General features: G+C 50.5%; 10 protein-coding genes and 1 non-coding gene across 11 annotated transcripts; 8 read left to right on the top strand and 3 right to left on the bottom strand.

The window, feature by feature from the left end:
- Positions 1 to 945: 945 nt before the first annotated feature.
- Positions 946 to 1,867, top strand: ASPBRDRAFT_330878 (uncharacterized protein). The gene is made up of 2 exons (XM_067623078.1): positions 946 to 1,232; positions 1,300 to 1,867. The coding sequence occupies exons 1-2, from the start codon at positions 1,032 to 1,034 to the stop codon at positions 1,564 to 1,566; spliced, it is 468 nt and encodes a 155-aa protein (XP_067475261.1). The 5' UTR covers positions 946 to 1,031; the 3' UTR covers positions 1,567 to 1,867.
- On the top strand, positions 1,853 to 3,599 carry ASPBRDRAFT_160796 (spherulation-specific family 4 protein). The gene is made up of 3 exons (XM_067619477.1): positions 1,853 to 2,524; positions 2,577 to 2,934; positions 3,002 to 3,599. Exons 1-3 carry the CDS (start codon positions 2,169 to 2,171, stop codon positions 3,317 to 3,319), a joined length of 1,032 nt encoding a protein of 343 aa, XP_067475260.1. The 5' UTR covers positions 1,853 to 2,168; the 3' UTR covers positions 3,320 to 3,599.
- Positions 3,600 to 5,099: 1,500 nt separating this feature from the next.
- ASPBRDRAFT_134700 (uncharacterized protein) lies at positions 5,100 to 6,248 on the bottom strand (the record flags this gene model as incomplete). Its single annotated transcript, XM_067618638.1, has 3 exons — positions 5,100 to 5,267; positions 5,317 to 5,781; positions 5,865 to 6,248. 3 exons carry the CDS (start codon positions 6,246 to 6,248, stop codon positions 5,100 to 5,102), a joined length of 1,017 nt encoding a protein of 338 aa, XP_067475259.1.
- A 1,129-nt stretch (positions 6,249 to 7,377) lies between these two features.
- On the top strand, positions 7,378 to 8,188 carry ASPBRDRAFT_58604 (uncharacterized protein; the record flags this gene model as incomplete). The annotated part of the gene is made up of 2 exons (XM_067627930.1): positions 7,378 to 7,721; positions 7,783 to 8,188. 2 exons carry the CDS (start codon positions 7,378 to 7,380, stop codon positions 8,186 to 8,188), a joined length of 750 nt encoding a protein of 249 aa, XP_067475258.1.
- Positions 8,189 to 8,478: 290 nt separating this feature from the next.
- On the bottom strand, positions 8,479 to 8,550 carry ASPBRDRAFT_t239. Its single transcript has one exon. It is a non-coding gene; the product is annotated as a tRNA-Glu (tRNA).
- Positions 8,551 to 10,674: 2,124 nt separating this feature from the next.
- On the top strand, positions 10,675 to 12,886 carry ASPBRDRAFT_58582 (Zn(II)2Cys6 transcription factor; the record flags this gene model as incomplete). Its single annotated transcript, XM_067627927.1, has 3 exons — positions 10,675 to 10,820; positions 10,872 to 11,592; positions 11,648 to 12,886. The coding sequence occupies 3 exons, from the start codon at positions 10,675 to 10,677 to the stop codon at positions 12,884 to 12,886; spliced, it is 2,106 nt and encodes a 701-aa protein (XP_067475257.1).
- A 651-nt stretch (positions 12,887 to 13,537) lies between these two features.
- ASPBRDRAFT_134828 (iron-containing alcohol dehydrogenase) lies at positions 13,538 to 14,713 on the top strand (the record flags this gene model as incomplete). Its single annotated transcript, XM_067618647.1, has 1 exon — positions 13,538 to 14,713. The coding sequence occupies one exon, from the start codon at positions 13,538 to 13,540 to the stop codon at positions 14,711 to 14,713; it is 1,176 nt and encodes a 391-aa protein (XP_067475256.1).
- A 275-nt stretch (positions 14,714 to 14,988) lies between these two features.
- ASPBRDRAFT_58580 (uncharacterized protein) lies at positions 14,989 to 16,418 on the top strand (the record flags this gene model as incomplete). Its single annotated transcript, XM_067627926.1, has 4 exons — positions 14,989 to 15,473; positions 15,520 to 15,615; positions 15,664 to 15,749; positions 15,808 to 16,418. 4 exons carry the CDS (start codon positions 14,989 to 14,991, stop codon positions 16,416 to 16,418), a joined length of 1,278 nt encoding a protein of 425 aa, XP_067475255.1.
- Positions 16,419 to 17,115: 697 nt separating this feature from the next.
- ASPBRDRAFT_185837 (cupin domain-containing protein) lies at positions 17,116 to 17,752 on the top strand. The gene is made up of 2 exons (XM_067620055.1): positions 17,116 to 17,241; positions 17,318 to 17,752. The coding sequence occupies exons 1-2, from the start codon at positions 17,122 to 17,124 to the stop codon at positions 17,696 to 17,698; spliced, it is 501 nt and encodes a 166-aa protein (XP_067475254.1). The 5' UTR covers positions 17,116 to 17,121; the 3' UTR covers positions 17,699 to 17,752.
- Positions 17,753 to 18,005: 253 nt separating this feature from the next.
- ASPBRDRAFT_134602 (cytochrome P450) lies at positions 18,006 to 19,643 on the bottom strand (the record flags this gene model as incomplete). Its single annotated transcript, XM_067618626.1, has 4 exons — positions 18,006 to 18,955; positions 19,002 to 19,187; positions 19,237 to 19,534; positions 19,578 to 19,643. The coding sequence occupies 4 exons, from the start codon at positions 19,641 to 19,643 to the stop codon at positions 18,006 to 18,008; spliced, it is 1,500 nt and encodes a 499-aa protein (XP_067475253.1).
- A 905-nt stretch (positions 19,644 to 20,548) lies between these two features.
- Positions 20,549 to 22,015, top strand: ASPBRDRAFT_134728 (FAD-dependent oxidoreductase; the record flags this gene model as incomplete). Its single annotated transcript, XM_067618641.1, has 4 exons — positions 20,549 to 20,635; positions 20,714 to 21,308; positions 21,362 to 21,646; positions 21,714 to 22,015. The coding sequence occupies 4 exons, from the start codon at positions 20,549 to 20,551 to the stop codon at positions 22,013 to 22,015; spliced, it is 1,269 nt and encodes a 422-aa protein (XP_067475252.1).
- Between the last annotated feature and the right edge of the window lie 325 nt (positions 22,016 to 22,340).

Genomic DNA, 22,340 nt, shown 5'->3' with positions numbered 1-22,340 from the left:
TGTTGGAAGTTAAGTAACTGTGGAATGAGTGGATTGATTGGTGTCCTATCCACCAATCAGTGTGGCTATAAAGGGCTGTCGGTCAAATCTGCCGGACCAGACCAAAAGTCGCCCTGCAATGGCTGGAGCCTAGAGCGGACGACGGAGAATTCATTCCCGATGGTAGGCTGGATATTCGCCGACTATCGCCAATTTGCATGGACCGTCCTCATATCAACCAGATATCAATCACCATTATCAGTTCTACAACTGATAACTTAGTTAAGTACTTAAAAGAGCTGCCGCTTGGTTCTGAATGTTGCTGGTACATGCGAGTTGCTCATTGCATTTAATCGGCTCGATGCTCCCTATCGAGTAATAACTGCCGGCTGTGATGGCAGACAGTGGCTGGCATAGTTGCCAACAGTGGCGATGCTACCCTGCAACGTTACAGCATCAGCAGTGAAGTTACCTGTTTGAACATGCGCTCAGGCACTGATACGCGCTGTGACTGACGCGTGACCTCATGCCAAGCACAGTCAAACTTTGTTTCTCCAGAACTGTCAGTCCATGCAAGTGGACCATCAGTCTGTGGCATGCTTTGTTCTATGTATCATTATCGTAGTGAGGGATAACTACTCCAATCTCCGTATACTTGGTATGTCGGAGAATTGTTAGACAAAAAAAACGTGAATTTGCGGATGAAAGAATTTCCCGGTGCCCGGCACTAGTCCCTTTTTGGGTTCGCTCAGGGCACGCCGCCAGGAACCCTTCGGCCATCCCTGCGAGAGATGAAAAGAGAAAGCATCCGGTCGGAAATGCCTTCAACGGTCCAAAGGTTCTGTTGAACAGGCTGTCTCTGGCCCTGTAGGACAGTCTCGGAATGTATCCAGGCGCATATCATCCACCACACTCCTAGCTCTCATCTCCCGTACCTCCTGAATACATCCATCATTTCCGGTGGCGATAAATTGTGCTGTACACATTTCTTTGTTTGCCTCAGTAGCTAAATACCGATCAACAGGCACCCGGTAAACGAGGCTGCACTAGCCATGGGTGGTGATAGATCCTGTTCCATCGCCGGGTCTAGATGGCGGCAACCCGGTTCTTCTTGGGGGTCCCGATACCTCTACCTCCGACCCCATGATCAAAGATGCACTTTCTTCATTCATCATTACTTTCCTGACTACAGCATCCCCGGGTTCACACCTCACGAGATCATCTGTATACTCTCGATAATATCTGTCAAGCAGGTCAATTTCGAATCGTATCTTCAGTCGGTGAGGAGCATGTAGACTAAACTCCGATGATGCTTTCCAGGGCACACCGTACCAGGGACCACACCAGCTGACAATGGCGGTTCCTCCCTGTCCCTGGACCAACCACTCATTTGATATAAGCTCAAGGACACCAATTGCGGGCATGATTCATGACGCAGAGACAAATCCGCCAACCACAAGAGACGATGCAGGCTCGCGTATGGTCCGAATATTGGGTCCGTTTGGGATCCTGCAGCGAAGTGTGGAAATTGGACGGGGCCATCCGCGACGCGGTGGGGGGGCACATTCCCAGCGGTATGCCCAGTGATGGCAAAGCAGAAGGGTCGTGTAGCAGTACGATTCATTTCCTGTGTAGCAATTCACCGTTGACCTGTCGATCAAAACAACGTATACGGGATAGTAGTTGCTACAATATACGAGAAACATGATATATCGACTAATAACGGCCATTTCTGAAACCATCTGCTACCCGCAACCCCGAGGGTTCATTGAGTCCGAGCGGATCGTGTAATTTCCAGCGACGCCCCCGTCATTCCTCAGATCGCCCAATCACCACCTCAAATTCCAGTTGATGGCCAAACTGCCAGAACACCCTGGGAATACTCCACTCCGATCCAGCTTCTCGCCAGTTCGTGCTCGAATCGGATCGCCGCCTGGCGTTTCACCTAAAATGTCCGATGGGGGCGCCATCATTTCCAGCGCCAAAAACCTGTCATCTCACCTCTCATTCATGGTCTTCATTCATTCATTCCTGTCAAGGGCCAGTATATAACCCTCAAGACCGACCCCATCCGGCTGGCCTCGGATGGTTTGGTGTTGACTCCCAGCTTCTGGCAAGCCTGTCGCCGTCGTCTTTCGTTTCCCAACTTTTCGTCGTTCCTTTAACCGCTTCTCCATACGTTTACCGCCATGTTCGGATCTACTACTTCTCGCCTCATCCTGGGGATGCTCGGCTGTATGGCCCTCCTGCCCAGCCAGGCTGTGGCCGCACATCAACACGTTGGTCACCGGCACCATCATCCTTTCAATCCTACCCAGCAACCCCCGGCCAGCACCTTCATCACGATCGCTCAGGGCAGCGCTCCCACTGAAGCGCCTTCTGCATGCTACTGGGCCCCATCTGCCGTATCCTCAGTCATTGCCTCTGCCTCTGCCGCAGCCTCCGCCTCGGCCTCCGTGGTGACCCAGAGCAACATCACCGCAAAGGTCATCATCCCATTCTACGTCTATCCCGAAGCCGATGCCTGGACCCCCATGGAAGAGCTGTACGTGTAACATTATGACCCAAATCTTTAGCCCAGTGGCTAACCTTCACAGCGTCGCGGCCTTCCCCAACGTCCACTTCACCATCATCATCAACCCCGACAGTGGCCCGGGCTCCAGCAGTCTCCCTGACAGCAACTTCCTGACCGCCGTCCCCAGACTCACCAGCTACAGCAACGTGCTCGCCATCGGCTACGTCCCCACCGAGAAGGGCACGCGCGCTATTTCCGACGTCGAACGCGATATCAAGACCTACGCCGGCTGGCCCTCCGCCTCGGGGAACTCCACCTTCGCCGTGCACGGCATCTTCCTCGACGAGGCCCCCAACACCTACAGCGAGGAGCTCGTCTCATACTACCAGCAACTCGCCAGTCTCATTAGAGAGAGTTCCGGCCTGGGTCCGGAGAACTTTGTATGTCCTACCTACCCCTTCACCCTGTTCCACCACCTTCCGGCAACTAATAACTAATATTATATAGGTCGTAACCAACCCCGGCACCGTCCCCGACGCAGCCTACCTCAGCATTCCAGACTCGACTGTCGTCTTCGAGTCCCCCTACGACTCATTCATGAGCGCCGTGTCGGATGACTCCTTCGCTAGTATCCGGGGCGGGAACCATAGCGCTCTGGCGACGATGGTCTACTCGGTCCCGGATACCGTCCATCTCCCGACGCTGATTAGCCAGGTCGGGAATATTTCGGACCAGATCTTCTTGGGCAATACGAGCTCGTATACTGTGTATAACTCGTATATGAACCAGGTGATTCCTTTGTTGTTGCCTGCTGCTTCGCAGTAGGTGGGTTGCACTGTTTACTGTCGCGGGGCGATGGGTTAGATGATTAGGGATGGTTTTCAATTCTTTGTCTCTCGTTTATTTCACGTTTGTATATAGATTTGTATGTTGTGGAACAACGTCCAGCTTTTTCAATGGGTATCATACAGTTTGAAATTAGGTGTCTGTCTGTAGTCGCCACCTGTTGATTTCTTCACCTAGACTGAGACGGTTTCATCGCTACTCTAGGAATAGAATATACCAACCATACACACAAATCAAATCAATAAAAGATAGAATTCATTCCCATCAATTTATATATTTATATACATGGAATATAATCCACCCCAAACTCCCATAACCATATACCCATCAGTTTAACTACTACCAGCAGTCAGCACTCACTCCAACCCACTAGTAGTAATGAAAGATCCAACATACATTCATATACCTCCCAAGCAAAATCAGTCTAAAGAATATTACCAACCGCGGCATCTACATCCGCACCCACACTGGCAGCCGCGTCGGCAGCGCCCGAGACCACTGCGCCGACATCCACGTCGATGGGATTGGCGGTGGCGAAGACGGCCAGGAGGGAGAGGGCGGAGAGGAGGATGAATTTCATTTTGTGTCTAGATGTAGGGTTAGTATTTTCTGAGTTGGTAGCTTTTAGGGGACGTACTTACAAAGTGGTAGGTTGTAGAATTGTTTGGATGGATAAGTGTTGTAGGTGAGGGAGATGGACAGTTAGTGAATTGTGAATGATGGTAGGTAGATTTGAAGACAATGGAGGTCAATTTATATCCTTCTCTGCTACCATATCATCAGTATATTTCAGAATAATGATACTCAAGAGTGAGTACTTTCAAAAGTAAGTGAGAGTCTAGAACCATGTCAGTAGTGGATGCCATACATACATGGTTATCTTTCTTGTCGATCGGGATACCATTTTTGAGGGGTTGCGGGGGACCCATTTTTGGGATTTCTCGGGTGGCCGGGACACGCGCCGTTGAGATCGATCGTTAGATGTTAATCGATCTGGCGATTGCTTCAGGTTAGTTGAAGCGGAGGTATGCTTGTTTGTAAATCATGTGGTAGCTAAGTATCTCTTCTCCATCACTTGTCTGGTTTTTGGTTTACATTAGATGATGCTAAGCCCTATATTGGGGTGACAACTACTGAGTATCGCCCCCTTATTCTATTTAACAACTTGTCCGTGTACTGTAGGTTTAAGATCTCATACATTGATAGAAGTTCTATGTGCATTTCAAAAGATGTAATGAAATTTGTAGGTGGTTTATCGGCTGTCTTTCCCACGAGTTCGTGTTAGCCACCGGCTATGCCACAGCTACACCTACATCCCTATTCTACGTCCCTATCTGAACCACGGTTCAGTCCGGGTCAGGGGAACTTGGACTACGTTCTAGGCGTTTACGTGATAATCTACATTTTTGACCTGCCGTCAAACCAGGGTTATGCTCTATCGTATTTTTATGACAGACGTCGTGGTTGGTTGAGACGTACTCTGGTCTAGATGCTTTCTGTTATTTTGTTGGTTCTGAACACGTACGACACTGACGGACCAGACTTCATCCAGCTACAATAGCAGATTACCGGTCGAGATCACACAATTTGATTCAACTCGCTGAAATAGACATGTCGCTCAAATAACGTTCTCATCTCACTTGCAGATCCGCTGATCATATCCTGGCTAGCTTGCGGAGCACACTTCCGACCGGCTTGGCTGGGTTAATGTTCATGAAGGCAATGCAATTTTTGGGTAAACCCATCATCTGGAATAAGTCTACTGGCTTACATCAGGAATACTGGCCTCATGTTCCAACACAGCCGGGTGCTTCACCCCTCCGACACGCAACTTGGTCCAATCCCTCTCCACACCCTCCTCGATGTCCGGGTACGGGCCTAGTGGTGTGATCGCCTTGGGGTTGACGTGCCAGTGGCTCTTCGTATACTATTCCAGCAGATTAGCACATCTCTTCTTAGGGCCTTGAATCACTCACGTTCTCCTTGATATGCTTAAAATCCGTCGTCTTCCTCGCAGCCTCCACATCCCAATACATCCCCTTCAGCCAATTATGCAGTACCGGATAATCATGCCGGATGGTCCCCAAATTACACTTAAAGTGCTGCACATACACCACGTCGAATCGAATCAGGGTCGTATACAGCATCACATCCAACTCCGTCATCTCCTTCCCGAGCACGAACGGACCTCCATTCTGCGCGATAATGCGCTCAAGCTTGTTCAATGCCCCGAATACCCGCACCACCTTGGCGTCATATTCCTCCTGCGAGTCTGCGAATCCGGCCTTGTATACCCCCGAGTTCACATCCGATTGCATCCATGGACTGATGGCGTCGATCTTGGCCTGCAGATGGCTCGGGTAGAGGTCGATGTCAGCCAGCGAGGCCGGGATCTGAGAGTTGAATGCTTTGGGGAGCCAGCGGAGCATTTGTAGACTTTCCTATATGCCATCCATCAGCCGTCAGCTATTCATATCCTCCAAGATCCAATGCAGAGATAAGGAAGGTAGGGTAGGATACATACATTACACACCGCCGTCCCCGTCTTCATATCCCACAACAACGGCACCGAATACCGTCCCTTGTATTCTGGATCCGCCCGGAAATAGACCTTGTGCAGGTAATCCTCTCCGTAGAGATGATCCACCGTTGCCCCGGGGTACTCATCGTCCGAGGCCGGGAACTTCCATCCCGGCCAACCCTTGAGATCACCCTTTGGGTACGGTCGCACCACGCTGATTTTGATGATGTCGGTGAGGCCCTTGAGATGTCGGACGAAGTTGACGCGCTGGGCGAAGGGGCAGAAGTGTCCGATGTACAGGTGGTAGCGGTCGGGTTCGGCGGGGAAGGCGGTGCTGGGGATGATGCCGTGCCAGCTGTCGGCGGTGCCGGATCGGTGGATGGACATGGTGTTTATATGATATTGAGGGTGTTGATTATACGAGTGAACCTCATGGGATAGGAGGTGTTAAGAGGAGGTAGCAGGGACAGTTGGCAATGGCATCATTTGCGGGCATATGCGGGGTCCGGAGCAATTCCGCATATTCGTCATCATTTTTGAATAACTAACTAGCTAATTTACTGATTAACTAATTAACTAGTTATGCTGTGCCAAGGCTGGCCACGTGGTGAGGATAATATCCAGATATTAAAGAACTTACCTTCTACAGAGAGTACACTATCATGGGTACAGCACTGCTACCTATACTAAGTTACTAACTAATGACTTGGCTCTGATCATCTTATCGTTCGGCCGATAGTAGTATGCTTGGCAAGATCTGCGGCATTGGTCCCGATACTTAGTGTCATGTTATGATCTCGATCACACTCAATATCTAATATGCCCGGAACAAGAGCATAGACTGAACATAACACCAAAATTGCATACTCAGCAGGCAACTCATTTGATACAGCTTGTTGGTATACTCTTGCAGCGGTGGATTTGTCCCTGGTTGGTAGCTCCCGGAAACCAACAACTGGTGAACACATGTAAGATCCTGAGAGCAACACTACTCCGACCAACTAACCTATTCTTAGCCATTATCAGGATTGATATACTTTGTTAGTGGTTATGGTCAAGCACATCTGCTACACAACTATGCGTCGTCACCAGACTACTGCTGACCTCAACATCCGACGGACCCGGACACCAACAGTGGGGCGCTATCAAGCTTCATTAATCTCACAGCTTACTTCCAAGGGCAGTGCAAGCTTCAAAGCTCAAGCGCCAACTTCTCCCAACCATGATCCCGATCGATCGCCCTGAAACATGCCCGATGTGGTTCGCTAAGCTGCCCGTCAGACTAGGCCACCCGCTAAGCCACTCGACTGCGACCGCAATCCTGCATTAGGTGACCTTTTAGCCAGATTGTTGCTTGAAGAATTTGAGAAAGGATTCCACTCAGTCCCGTTGGGGGCGAAACCTAGTTCCCCCTTTAATCTACAGGATTGAGGGAATAAAAACCTGGTAACCGACCTGGTCGACATTCTCTCTTCTTCGAAGAATCAACCAGTCCACTGAGTAACAATTAATCACCATGAACCGGTACCTGTCTATCCCCCTGTGCTTGGCGAGCGCCGCCGTCCCTGCGCTAGCGGGTCTGACGGCCCGCGGCCCCATTGGCACCATTTGTACCAAGAACAACATCATCACCACCTCCGACTTCATCCTGTACAACAATCTCTGGGGTGAGGACTATGCCACCTCCGGCTCGGAGTGTACCTACCTCGACTATGACAGCGGCAACTCCATCTCCTGGCAGACATCGTGGACCTGGGCCGGCGGCGACGACTACGTCAAGAGCTATCCCAATGCCGTCCTGAACGTCGGTGCCAAGCAGCTGAGCACGATCACTACGATCCCCTCGACCTGGAAGTGGAGGTGAGCCATACCCCTACCCCCTATAACCCCCCATTAAGCCATTATCTAAAGATAATATCAGCTACACGGGCGACAACCTCAAAGCCGACGTCTCCTACGACGCCTTCCTCTCCACTGAAGACTCCACCACCGCCACCCACGAGTACGAAATCATGATCTGGCTCGCCGCCTACGGAGGCATCGAGCCCATTGGCAACGCCGACGGCGCTATCGCCAGTCCCACCATCGGTGGCTACACCTGGGATCTCTACAAGGGTCCTAACGATTGGACCGTGTTTAGTTTCGTCGCCCGCGAGACGATCACGGACTTTTCCGCCGATCTCATGCAGTTCTTTACCTATCTCATTGATAATGAGGGCGTAAGCTCGAGCTTGTATCTGCAGACCTTGGGTGCGGGGACCGAGCCGATGACGGGCTCGGATGCTTGGTTTACGGTTTCGCCGTATACCATTAGCATTAATGCTTAGTGGGTTGTGTAGTTACTGTGTTTGTTAGGAGAGTTGGTTAGTTAGGGAGAAGGGGTGAAGTGACCAAGTCTGCAATGTAATGATAGCCACTATAAGTTGACACAATTGATTATAGAGTGAAAGTCTAATCGTGTTCACTGGCTGCTGCTGCCAACTAAGAGCCACCGCAGTCTGATGTGGCTGCATTTGTTGTCCAATAGTAGCAGTACAGGACAAATTAATAATGGGAAAAGAAAGCAATTAGGTAGGATAGTAAAGTAGAGGGAAGAAAAAGAAAAGGAAATGTTGTGCTCCGATAGGGGGAATCGAACCCCCGGCTGCCGTGTGAGAGACGGCGATGTTAGCCACTACACCATATCGGATCTTGTTGTTATGCTTGGCGGTATTATTGGTATAAGAGCCAAAGGCGGAGAATCTATCTTCCCGGATCGCATCTCTCAACCTTTCCTCCATTGCAGTACACTTGTTCTGCTCGCTCCATCGCCATCATATTTAGACTTGGCTCCATATGAAAATTATCTATGAGCCCCGAGTAACTTAATTTGGCTTTACTTGGGTACTATCACCAGTCTAAAGACTCCAGTTCACTATGGTGCCGTAGCAGCCCTATTCCTATAGCTCTGAACATACTTATATATCATGATCGGATACTACTAGCATGATATTTCACATCGCCAGTGTGACAGACAATCGCTACCAATATGACAGCTACTAAGTATAAAGGTCCTGCAGCATCGCATTTCATGCACCGTTTCTGCAGGTTGAAACAGCAACATAGGGTCCTGGATTTACTTGTCCAAGAGAGACTTGGAAAATAGTAGTTGGCCGGTACGGCGCCTGAAACCACAACTGGTATTTGCTGACCAGGCCGGTTCGAAGACCGCGCCTGTAGCCTATGCACGGCTTCTCGCCGTGGAAGTTCTCATGAAGCACACGGCATGTCAGCAAAACCTTGACTACGAATGGGCTAGAAACAGAGGTCCTGGAGCTGAAAGCTAGCACTCACCGACCTTCCCCGCCTAACCAGCTTTGTTACACAGGTGTCAGCCCGATTCTCGCCATCGACCTGCTGATGTCTCTGAACTGGACAGGATCGGATTTGCCGGAGATTAACTCTGGGATAAGACCAATGAGTTAACTATATTGTCCTGTCTCGCCGAAGGAATAATGGCGCACACTGAACCAGTGGACCAGGAATATACCTCTTGTGTGTCAAGAGTGTGTCTTCAATAAACGTATCGGTTCTCGTGCGTGTTCGGGTCTAGCCAGGAATTACCACCTCTGCGATCATCTAGATCGCTGTGGAATACAGCATACGTTGTGGGCTGATGAGCAGAAAAATGTACACCTCGATTACCAGATTTTCTACATACGAACATCATGCGATTTGATTGACGACGTATCACAAGACAATCGCCTGTTCGTCAATCTGACATTGTCAGTAAGACCTGAAAAGTCAATACTACATCGAGCCCTTCGAGTTAATTCAGTCGCTATCCTATACCGGCATCACGACCACACCCATTTATGGAGGACATCTGAATGGTGAGATATAGGCTTGAGACAACAAGAGCATACATCCCTTGACATTAGGCTGGCTGAAGCCGGCCGTATGCCGCTGACTCAGCGGTAAATAAGTGTTGACAGGCATTGTTCGACCTACATCCAGCCATCTACGACCTACTGAGTCTCGGATAAGCTCTGGGAGGGATGTAGCTGCTGCCTACCGACGAAAATTGCGATAGCAGGGCCCTTCTGCTGACGGAAACGGCAGCACCCGCTCATATATACATTGCTATTTCTGTTCCCTTCACGAGACACGACCAATCTCAACCTTCTGTTTTCTGGACTTTCAAGTGGGGTCATAGAGCTGAATTACGAAAAGTAACGCCCTAGTCATGCACTTGAAATCAGGCGCAGTCTGATTTCAAATCGATGCCGTCGTTGGTCTACGTCACCCTATCACTACCCCACCCTTTGGCTCAGTCAAGTCTGAGCAATGATCGCCTGTTACGGGAGTAGACATGCCGGTTCCCAAGCGACATGAAGTGCAAGGGAAAATCGGTGGTGAAAGGCAACTGGGTTGTAGACAACCAATCCGAGCCCCGAGCGAGAAACAAGACAAAGCTACACCCTCTGCCACAGGAGAAGATGGCGGGGCTGTCAAGTGTAACTGCCCTTGTCAGACATACCAGACGTCCTGGCCAATCTGCTGTTTGCAAGGTCTTATCCGATAGAGTATAATAGTGTAGTCTCACTGACCTTTGTCATGCGTATTCCACAAGCTGGAATATTTTCGTTCATTTGGTGCTCACACTGTTGGTGCCTCGAAGTGGTAGGATTGCCAGGACAGGGACACCGAAGTTTAAAGAAAAGGGTAACCTGGCTGCAACACTCATGAAGCACAAACAAGTATGACACTCACCTTACTAGCATCGTCCTACTAAGCACTAATGGCAACATCCCAGAATCGTGGTGAATATGCCATGCCAGACTTGGCGTGCACCAGATGCCGAGAGCGCAAGATCCGCTGCGGCCGGGAACGACCTCATTGTCGTAACTGCGAGAGGGAGAGCGGAATGATGTGCATGTATCGGATTCCTGCCAAACGTGTAAATCACCTCAAGTTACTGTCAGCGACCCATCTTGACTAGCAAGGACATCAATGCTTACCATGCTACAGGTGCGCTAGCATCGATCGACTGCAGGATCGATTGACGACCATCGAGTCTCACCTTAGCCGTCTGCATGGACCTGGCATTCGGACTCCGGCGTTTGAGGAGCACGAGCCATCCCAATCAAGAAGCTTGATTGATGGGGTATCTGGAACGAGTAGCTGCGACGGTACCGATAATGATGAAGAGGAGCATAAGGCAGACGTGTTAGGGGCCTATGCCTCTGGACAGTCAGAATATTATTTTGGACGCCCGTCTGTTGCTGCACTCTGCGAAAGCCTCCGGAAACGGGTTGCCCCCCACACGACGGAAGCTATATGGCAACCACTGTGCGACATGCTGCACCACTTATGCGAGACTATAAGCTTGTCAGAACCTATCCCATCAAACAGCGGCCGACTTGTAGTTCCGCTGCTGCCAAGGCAGCAGGTTACCGCTGCCGTGGATCAGTTCTTCCAGCATCAAGACTGCCAGACCGACGTATTTGTGCCGGAGAATCTACGGTCCAGCCTCGAGCGCATGTACTCACAGCATCAGCGGCAGTCCGATGATGACGCATGGGGCATTTGCTTCCAAGTCATTACTCTGTTGGCCCGGGTCACATCTCAAGCTACGCATGGATTGCCTGGCAGCTTCGCGCATCCCTTCGTACCCAGCCGGGCGGTAGCGGTTTGCCCTGGCCTGCTAACTACGCCAAGGCTCATCAATGTGCAGACTTTGCTTCTCCTCGTATGGTAGTGGACACGGGACCTGTTTGTGTGTGGCGCTGACATTGGATATGCAGAGTGTTGCGGCGCAAGCGTTCGACTATTCCGGATCGGCCGAGTTGATATTCGCTCATGCGTGCACGCTGGCGCGGGTCATGGGCTTGCATTGCAGTGAAGCTTTGGATCAGAGTGATATTGAACAGGTCGAACGTGCCAAGGTGCTTCGAGCGTTGTACGTTCGTGATCGGAGCTTGTATACTCTTCGTGGCTCAGTGCTTTGGATGCCCTGTGACGATTACGACATCACAGCTCAGTTGCGTGCAACAGTTGATCAGTCGGGAAAGCACTCAAATCGGCTACATCTAGCCTTGGTGCAGGACGAGATACACCGCCTGGTCCAGATGAGCTCGACGTCGATGAAGGGTCATGACACCCGGGAATTGCTGATGCATATTGAAAAGCAGCTCGATGAGTACACTCAAAGACTGTATCTATTTCGTGGCCAATACACGCCGGCAGAATTTCACAGGTCTCATGCAATAGAGACGATGGAGTTCTTGGCAACGCGGATCATGGCCTATCAACATGGAAATGAGCCATATCACGCGCATAGAATCCAGCAAGATGCGCGGATGAGTTGTTTGCTTCTGCTGATAGCCCACGGGGACCAAGATCCAGCGGTCTTATACTACCTTCACGCTTTGATAAGAAGGGAAATACCCACTTCAAAAAGCAACCACCAGTTTCGTTGTTCTCCTAGTATTTCACTCACAAGCGTGTTCGATGCATTTTCTGTTCCTGCATTTTTCATTCTATCACAAGATCTTCTCATGTCACGCTCGCGTGACGCTCCGGCTGGTATGATATCCGACTTGGATTTGCTGCGGCGGGTGTCGGCTTGCTATACCGAGTATGCCAGTCGGATGCAGGCGAATACCTACCACCAAAAGGTAGCCTGGGTATTTTCACAGTTGATTTCTTTGATGCGCGCTGTTCTGGATGCACATTTGGATTGTCATTCTGTTGACTCGCCAAGGGCTCCTACACAGAATGACCTTCCCAGTCCGCCTTGTTGGCCGGTGGTACACCAATCAACTGCTCCTCTGAATTGGGAAAGTTGGCTCAGCGGTGCGTCATCGCTCGCACTGTCTCCTCTTGGGCCTGTGACGCCCCTCGGGACATGGAATGCTAGCACACCGGCCATGGATGGGGAAGGGATTATACCGTGGCCGACAGAATGTGGAAGGTCGCCTTTGATACTGGCGAACTCACATAATGAACAGGTAGGCGGTGCTGCTGATACGTGCGCATTGTGAGTTATATACGTGGTACTTGCTTCAACCTTCTGCCTCTTAGTTTCGACCCTTTTAGACACGCTTCTTGAGAAGGCGATGAGAATCTGAGATGGCGATTCAAAATTTGAACAGGAGTCGTCAGACACATATATAAAGACCGACTAGATTGCAATAGCGTTATATACTTGCCTGCTAATGAAAATATACCATAACGTACGTATATAATACTCCCGAATATTCTCTAAAAGCTCACTCATAGTGATCGGCCATATTGAATGGTGATATATCAAAGCCAAGGCACCAACCAGTATGCGGCAGGCTGCTCGCCAGAATAAGAGGCTTACCACAAAAGTATCGAACTTATTATACGACTCCGTAAAACCAGTCTCCCATATTGCTCCCACCCGTGCGTGTCTTTCCCTGGAAATGTGTGATACAGGGCATCGCTTCCCCGGAATCCGTCTCAAATCTCGGTGTCCGAGCGCCGGTTACCCTGGCTGTGTTTCATTGACAACTAGGAAATAATAGTCGTAGACAGGGGTCTCTGATGACCCCAATCGGTAGGTGGCTATGCGAAGAGATGGGCCACTGTATATAATGCTATGGCAGTCATCAAGTCAACAAGTCAACTATATTCTAACCTTCTTCCACCATCTCCAGAATCATCCCATCATGTCTCAATTCCCCCCCCTCTCCGGCCACTGGCAACCCAACCCCCATCTCCAACACCTCTACTACGGTCCCGACTGCGTCTCCAAACACCTCCTCTCCTCCCTCCCAAACCAAACCTCCAAAGCCATCATCATCACCGGCACGACCCTCGCAACCCGCACACCTCTCGTCCAGCGCCTCCAAACCCTCCTATCCACCCACCACGCAGCCACCATCTCCTCCATAACCCAACACACGCCCTCCCACACCATCGACGCTGCCCTCCGTACCCTCCTCACCCTCCACACCCAAGACCCCACAATCGACACGCTGATCTCCCTCGGCGGCGGCTCTCCCATCGACGCCGCCAAAATCCTCGCCCTCAAATTCCATCAGGCCACCACCACCTCAAAACTAACCCACCTCGCCATCCCCACCACCCTCAGCGCCGCCGAAACAACCCCCGGCGGAAGCACCACGCAGCCCGATGGAACGAAAACCGGTATCCGAGATGCCAGAATGGCAGTCCATGGTATTTTCTACGATCCAGTGTATACGAAATACACCCCGATGGATCTATGGCTCAGCACGGGGATCAGAGCCTTAGATCATGCCGTGGAGGCAATGTATCATCCTACTGCTAGTGAAGTACCTTGGAAGATACTTGCTATTTATGCTGTGAGGGAGTTGTTTGAGTGTTTGCCTAAGGCGAAGGAGAATAATCACATGGGTGATGATGATGATGTTGATGCAGTCACTGTGAGGTTGATGTTAGCTTCGTTTGCTAGTTCCGGATTGAAAGGTGAGGATTTGGGTGGTGCAGGGATGGGATTGTCGCATTCGTTGGGATATGCGCTGGGGAGTCCGTATGGGATTCCGCATGGCGTTACGAGTTGTGTGACGCTTGGGAAGGTGGTTGGGTTTATGGCGGGTGAGGAGGGGAAGGAGAGGGAGATTGCGAGGTTGGTTGAGGCGGTTGGGGGTGTTAGGACGGGGGATGATGCTGTTGATGCGAGTGTGGTCGGGGAGAGGATTGTGGCGTTGGTCGAGGCATTGGGGTTGGGGGTTGGCTCGTTGGAGGAGGAGTTTGGGGTGTGTAGGGATGAGGTGCCGGTCATTGTGAAGAGGGCTTTAAGGGGGGTTGATCGAGGGGAGTTTTATGATAGGGTTGAGGGACTGGTGAGGTCGTTCTTTTGATGTAGGGATTCAAGGTGTAGATGGGATGTTCGTATGGCATCAGGGAGGTTAGGGTAGGTGACACCAAGCATTGATTGGATAATTGCATTGGGGCTATGGTCACTATCATGGTAGCTATGTGCTGAGTCTGACAGATATAACGTATCTGCTCGGATTCCGGACGCCGCATCGGAATGTATTTACTCATATGGGATGCTTTATAACCACAGCCACCCCACCTTGGCGCAGACCAGGATAGATAGAATGCGTTCGGAAAGCTGAATCAGCAGTGCAAGATGTCTCCTACTATTCGAGAACTAGCCACACAGATCCTCGCTCTCTGCATCCAACTTGAGCAAACCTGCAATGAAGCAGATATCCCTCCTCCGTCACTCTATGCAGACACCAAAACTTCATTCTGGTCGGATTCTAAGATCGCCGCCACACGAACCACAGCTCTCGGTCTGCTAGAGGAACTAACCTTACTAATCCAAGGACCACAAGAATTTCTACACGAGTTTGTCTCCTCTCATTGGGACCACGCAGCGCTATATGCGTTCCTCCACTCGAAGACCCTCGAGTACATAGCTCGTTCAGGACGGGCTTCTATTCACGATCTCGAGTCCCAGTCTAGTATCCCAGCGGATAAGCTTGTTCGGATTCTTGGGCTACTTCGGTGTCGACGCATTGTTGATGAGCCCGAAAAGGGTATCTATACATTGACTGCTGTGTCGGTGGAGCTGGTCAAGGATAGTGATTCTAGGGCATGGTTGGAATTCCAGTATGTATTACTCGCGAGCTAGCACGTACGATTGCTTACGGAGCAGACTGTTCGATACTCGTATTGCAGGTGCACATTTAGCGGATGCTTTGGCACGGAAGCCAAATGGGTATGCTGATGGTGAGTCGGCGTTTAAGGAGGGGTGAGTATCACTATTGAATTGTGGGTTCGATCAATGCTAATAGCATAGGTTCGGCATGGAAATGTATAACTGGCATGCTTGTCATCCGGATAAGGGAGAGCGATTTCGTCGTGCCATGAAGGGAGTTTCGCGAGGTGAGAATCTTTTTATGCCTCTTCATATAGTGTTTACTGAACGGATTGGATATGATAGCCCTGGACCCCGCGGATGCCCTGATCGAGTGTTATATCCAGCAGCACGAGCCCAGCACCAAGACCAAAATCGTCGAGGTCGGAGGCCGCTATGGATTTGCTTCTGTCTCCCTTGTACAGAAACATCCAGAACTAACATTCGAAGTCCGCTCCGACTCCCAAGACTTTCTGGACCGGGGTAGTGCCCAGGTCCCATCTTCTTGTCGGGAACGGATATCCTTCACGCAATGCCAGTCGGTGTTCGATGCACCCCCTGCGTGCGATACACATACGGTATGGTTATACGTGATTAGAAATTTGCTATGGAACTGGTCCGATGCGGATGTCGTGAGACTGCTGAGGACCATCAAGGAAGGGGCGGGCGCATCTGCCCGTATCTTGGTTACGGATGGAGTGTCGCCTGTTTCTGGACAGTTTCCGGTACATGAGGAGATTGCATATCGACGGAGGGATGTTACGACCATGAGTATGCATAATGTGAAGCAGAGGACGCATGAAGAGTGGGTGGGTGTGTTTGAGCAGGCTGGCCCGGGAATACGGGTGGAGACTACGTTCGAGAGGAGTTCGCATGTGTATAAGGGGTTGTGGGAGATTAGCTTTGTGGATAAGTGATGATGATAGCATATAGGAAGGGATTGAATCTACGTTGAGTAGTATATTGGTTGAGAGAACAATGTACATGGTAAATATGGATAGTATACGAATCGAACATACCGTGAATAGTCTACTCGCCAGTTTGCAGTCAGCACAGGTTGCGGCAGGTGGTACATCGTGGCTATTCCCTTTGTCCAACAGATCATTCCCAACTTTCACTGATGGTAAGCCTCTTGGTAGGTACCGAAGGTTGATCCTGGAAAGCCCACTCAAGGCCACCACATGCTGAATCGCAGCATCAGCCCATCTTCATGCCGATAACCTCCGACAGCCAAGCGCAACTATTTCTCTTGATCAGTCAATTTGCAAAGCAATTGTTTCACGACCAGCCCAAAAGCAAACCCTGTCAGCTCCCGTACTATCGAGACACTGCCAAGCCAATGTACTCCTCATCGGGCTCCGACCTACTCAACTAGGAGAAATATATTATACCTACTACTACCAATGCTACACTTCATCAAGACCGCCTAGCCAACCTCCCTGTAACTACCACGAACATGGACCGCGTCGACCTAGAATACACTAAAAACCTATCCATCCACCACTACCAGCCGGAGCGCACGCCATGGCGCCGACTCGGACAATGTACTACCACATTAGCTGCACACCCCCTTACCTGTGTTGATATGTCGCACTAACGGTGATAGACCTCTATCGAGTCATGGAAGACGGGACGCACACTCAATATCGTCTCGCTGCAATCGAAAGTCTCCTTCCGCCGCACAGCGAGGGTCCCGTGTTCCACTTTCATGAAATGCATGATGAGGGGTTCTACGTTACGGTGATTATACTCTACCATTGTTCTTTCTCTTCTTATCCCTATAGAGACACAGTGTGTTGATGATAGTGGTATACAGAAAGGAACAGTCCGCTTCCACAGTCCCGGGCGTGCCGACGTCGATGCCAAAGCCGGTGACCTTATCATCGTGCCTATCCGTCTACCGCATCGATTCAGTAATCCATTCGACGAGGAAGCTGTTTTTATGAACACGGCGACACCGGGGTTCTTTGTGAGGTATTTTGAGTATTTAGAGTACTTGATTGGCGAGGGGACGGTGCTTACGCCGGAAATTAACAAGGCCGCGTTGAGAAGGTTTGCGACTGTGCCGGTCAGTGAGGAGGAGGTGGAGAGGTTGGAAATGGAGGGAAGGAGGAATGGGAGTGTGGCTGTGACTGAGACTGAGACTGAGGGAGAAAAGTATGTTGATGCCTTGGTCGAGGAGAGGAAAGCTGCGTAGCTTTAGCAAAGATAGGTCTGCTGAGGGATGTTCTCGTTACTGGTAGGATAAGCGTACGGAATTAACAGTGTTGTCAATGAGTGGAATGCAGACCGGCCAAGAGGTCCGGAATGTACAAGCTGTTAAAGTTATCTAGGCTCACCGTTGGAATGCTCCTAACGTTGAATGCATGGTTGGCGTGAGCTATCAGTCCAGGAATGCAAGTTTTCGTGGCAGTTGCATCGAGGGATCTTGGCGCAGTGCGCGTTCATGTAATCTGCATCTCTACACATAGCAGTCCATTCCATATCTCGTCTTCTCCTTATAGCTAGCCATCCCTCTGCACAAATTTAACAAACAACGATGGTTTCACCCAGAATCCAAAGATCTTCTGTCCATCAGTCCAGCCTTTACTTCTCTCATCCAACTCCATGTCGAATAGATACAGCAGTTTCGTCGCAATCAACCGCATCTCCGCCCACGCCAGATTCTTCCCCAGGCAGTTCCTGGGCCCAAACGAAAAGGGCTGGAAGCTTTTCTGACAATCGTTCAAAAAGGGCTCCTGGTCCTGGTATTCCGGCAGCCACCGCTCAGGTAAGAACTCATCAGGACGATGAAAGTTGTGTGGGTCGTGATAGCAAGCGAAGTGATTGACTCCCAAGGTCACTCCACCGGGCACGAACTTCCCATCAATGACTGCGCCGTTGGCAGGGACTACTCTGGGTAGAGTCACAGCTACAGGAGGGTATATCCGCAGCGTCTCCTGTAGTACAGCATTAAGGTACGACAGCTGGACAAGAGAAGAGATATCTATCTGCTCATATTTCTCGAATGCTCCGCGAATCTCAGCGACGAGTCGATCGTACACACTCACATGTGAGAGAGTGTAATACACGAACGCGCTTAATGCAGTCGCAGACGACTCTGATCCAGCTATGCTGAAGGAAAAAGCGTTGACGTTCATCTCTGCTCGTGACATTCCTTTTTCCGTCTCCATCGCGGCGAGGATGTAGTGCAGGAAGTCCTTGCGGTCGGTGTTTCGGGCAACTCGACGATTAACAGTTTCAATAACTCGTTGCATGTTCTGTGCTCGTGCTCCTGCAATGGCTTTCGGCATGAAGAGCTGTCGGAGAGACAGTAGATTGTAGTAGGCGAACACCTGAATGAACGTCAATTCCTTCGAGATTGCCCGGATAGATCTCACGAAGGGATCATATTCCGCGGTGTCCAGGCAATGAAACCGTTCGCCAAAGGAAAGGTCTCGGATGAGATCGTATGCTGTAGATGTGAGAATAATACATTTCGCAGTTAGTGGCGAACATACCAATGAAGGTAAACCAGTCCACCATATCCTGCGGGCCATCCTTTGCTCGAGCGGCCAGTTGCTTCATGAGCTGGTCCACATATCCCTGGATAATCCCTTCTTGCTCACGTAGTGCTTTCTCGGAAAAAGCATGCGATAAAAGGCGACGTTGTCTCGTATGTGTCTGTCTGTCTGCCGTCAGGATATCTGTCCTTCGTCAGCTTGAACCGAGGTAGTCCCTGACAAGACAGTATACTTTGGACGCCAGTTGGAGTTCGCAGCGAAAAGACGGGGTCTTTGCCCATCTCGTCTGATCTCGGTCCGTATATGGCTCTCCAAGCTTCCTCTGAATTATAGGATAGCTCGTTCGGAGCCACCCGCACAGTGGCGCCGTATCGGAGATGCAATTCGAGCAGCTTCTGGTTTAGATGGCCATGAGCCTGGTACCAGCACCATGGTAGGCGCGTGGCAGCCCATAGATTGGGGCCCGGGTAATGCCTCAGTGGATGAAGAAAGACATTGTAGCATACATGAAGCAGAAACAACGCCAGCAGCTGTTGACATCAGTACAAGCCGCCTCCGCATTGAAGGACTTACCGAAGTGAGGGCAAATACACCCAGCCCAACCATAGGACCGAAACTCATGATCTGAGTCATTTCCATCTCCCTGAATGCCTAGACGCGTCATGTTGGTGTCTTAACAGCCAGCAAGACATGTGTATCAGCATGATTTTGATATAGCCTAATTGAGTAACTCGAGTGATCGCTCCGTCCTCTTCCAGAAAAAGCAAGCACCAAAGTAAATGTAGTCAGCTGCAGAGATCGGACCCCGAGGTCTGTGAGACCTGCCAGCTTGTCAGCATTGCGATTTAGGCCATTATCAGGCCATGGATGAGAGTGGCGCTGGTATCAACGTCTGTGTTCTGACACAGGGGGGTGACGCCTCCAAAGATGTAAACTGTCACTATATTCGACCTACCGAAAATCAAGGAAGTCGGGGATCAGCTAGTTTTTGTCTCTGATCCATTCATCGAATTGGCCAGTCTAGATAGCAAGAATAACGCCAATGAACTTGAATTTCTTGCCCTGCAACACTAATTCATAGAACAGTTGATATGTAATCGTAGTATATTTGGCCGACTAATACGGAGCACAGTTTAGCTCAAACTCTAGCGTCCCAATACTTTACCGTAATAGAAGTCAAACTATAGCTAGATAATTAGAAGGCATACCTGATAACCTACTTCTCATAACAAGGCACATGGCCGTGTAAGTATGCAGGCTGTCGGCCTTCTGCGGCACGGTTGGAGACGGCCTCCGTCGTACAACAACTCTGACTGGTATATCGCCAGAAAATACCCGTATACAGCAAATGTTGCTACTTTTGATACACAAGCAGAAAGTATGGAATATGGCATGTGGCTGAATCAGGTGATATCCCCCAGGCCCAGATGAGATACAAGAACAGACCATTGCCTGATGGGTACTCCTATACTACCATCAATCCTTCCCCTCTGTCACATTCATCACAGTATCATCGAACCACTGCACACAGACTCACGTCCAACATGACCGTCCCAAACTCAGAGGACGCACACGTCCTCATCATCGGTGCAGGTATCACAGGCCTCATCCTCGCACAGTCTCTCAAGAAGGTGAGCTTGACCACCCCGCCGTCCTGATCTCTTCAATTACCCCTCCCTGGGTAACAGTGATTCTCTAACCTGCTGCAGGCCGGCATCCGCTACTCCATCTTCGAGAAGGAAGTGTCGATGAACTACCGCAGCAATGAATGGACCATGGCTATCCACTGGTCCCTTGACCGTCTGCGCGACCTTCTCCCCGCCGACCGTTTCGCACACATGGAATCCGTCTCGTGCAACCCAGACGTTGCCTTGGACGCCGGCGGAAACTACCCCATTATCCACGGGGAAACTGGCCATTTGATTGCGGGTGTGCCGTATGCCAAAGGCCTGCGGGTCCCGCGCAGTAAGATGCGGGATCTGTGTAGCAAGGGCATTGACGTCCAATATGGGAAGGATCTGATCGATGTAGCATTTACTGAAAGCGGAAAAGGGGTCGTTGCCTTCTTTGCTGATGGTTCCATGGTGCCTGGAACTATCCTGATCGGTGCGGATGGACCTCGCTCCAAGGTCCGTGAGTTCGCCATGGGCTCGGCTGAGAAGGCGGCTGTGAGTCGCTTTCCGATCTTTCATACTAATATGACGGTTACATACAATGATGCGGAGAAAGCACGGTATGTGAGGCAGCGCTTTCCGACGAGTTACCTGGCTTTGAGCGATCGGTCGTATCATGCGTTCCAATCTAGTATGTATCAATATTGTGTCTACGTCCTTTCGATGAGTTGCTGATTCTGTCAGTCTCGAGCATGCCGGATGGCCCGGATCATCCTGAATCATGGATCTTCCATTTGGCTATGGCCTGGTTCATGGACCACGGTCAGCCTGCCACTTATCGCGAGAGGTTAGACATGATCCGCGAGAAGGCTCAGAGTCTGGCTGAGCCGGCTCGGTCTTCATTTACATGGATACCGGATGATACGCAGGTTCATAAAGCCGATATCAGCTACTGGGTTACTCAGCCGTGGGATAATCGGCAGGGAAGGTTGACGTTGGTTGGAGATGCGGCGCATCCGATGCCGCCGTGTAAGTGATGCCATATATACCCTTGGGGATTTTGGTGTACTGATGATGGTATGATCTGGATGATCAGACAGAGGACAGGGCCTTAACCACTGCATATGTGATACATCACATCTCCTGGCTGGCATTCAGAATGTGGTGGCTGGAACGGCTACCCTGGAGGAGGCTATTACTGCGTACGAAGCGGAGATGGTTCCCCGTGGTCGCGAAGAGGTCAAGTGCTCGGTCGAAAACGGGTATATGCTGCATGATTGGGAACAGGTCCGTGAGAGTCCCGTCTTTCGACAAGGGTTCCGGCCGATGAGTGGGCATGATCGAGGGTCTGTGGACGAGCATGAGAAGATGCAGCCAAAAGATATTGCTGCGAATTGATGGTGACTGAGGGAAGACACATCTGCTGCATGGGCTGGAGAACCACGTTTGGAATTCGGGCTATCAACGTCGTAATTACTTCCTAAACGGCGATTTCTTCTGGTGGCATTGCGTTGGGTAGCACGAAATGGTGCAGCTATATTACCACCACATATAGTTACAAAGCACCCCTCAGCTGATTTAAGGATACTAGAGCTTTGGGATGCCAAAGAATACTCATTTAATTGAAATAGAATTAGATACAAGCGAAGAATTACTCCTATTTCACCCAAAGGAGGAGCAGCTGTCTGCTCCCTGGTCATGACCCGAGGAATAGCACAAGACT

The sequence above is a fragment of the Aspergillus brasiliensis genome (genome assembly GCF_001889945.1).
Source record: "Aspergillus brasiliensis CBS 101740 unplaced genomic scaffold ASPBRscaffold_14, whole genome shotgun sequence".
NCBI classification, from domain to species: domain Eukaryota; kingdom Fungi; phylum Ascomycota; class Eurotiomycetes; order Eurotiales; family Aspergillaceae; genus Aspergillus; species Aspergillus brasiliensis.
The sequence above is the reverse complement of the archived record's forward strand: the minus strand, read 5'-3'. Positions and strand labels throughout refer to the sequence as shown.

Coding starts and splice junctions, on each gene's coding strand:
- ASPBRDRAFT_330878 (XM_067623078.1), top strand. CDS start 1,032: ATGGGTGGTGATAGATCCTGTTCCATCGCCGGGTCTAGATGGCGGCAA. Junction 1,233..1,299: donor CGATAATATCTGTCAAGCAG/GTCAATTTCGAA, acceptor GATGCTTTCCAG/GGCACACCGTACCAGGGACC.
- ASPBRDRAFT_160796 (XM_067619477.1), top strand. CDS start 2,169: ATGTTCGGATCTACTACTTCTCGCCTCATCCTGGGGATGCTCGGCTGT. Junction 2,525..2,576: donor TGGACCCCCATGGAAGAGCT/GTACGTGTAACA, acceptor TAACCTTCACAG/CGTCGCGGCCTTCCCCAACG. Junction 2,935..3,001: donor GCCTGGGTCCGGAGAACTTT/GTATGTCCTACC, acceptor AATATTATATAG/GTCGTAACCAACCCCGGCAC.
- ASPBRDRAFT_185837 (XM_067620055.1), top strand. CDS start 17,122: ATGGAAGACGGGACGCACACTCAATATCGTCTCGCTGCAATCGAAAGT. Junction 17,242..17,317: donor ATGAGGGGTTCTACGTTACG/GTGATTATACTC, acceptor AGTGGTATACAG/AAAGGAACAGTCCGCTTCCA.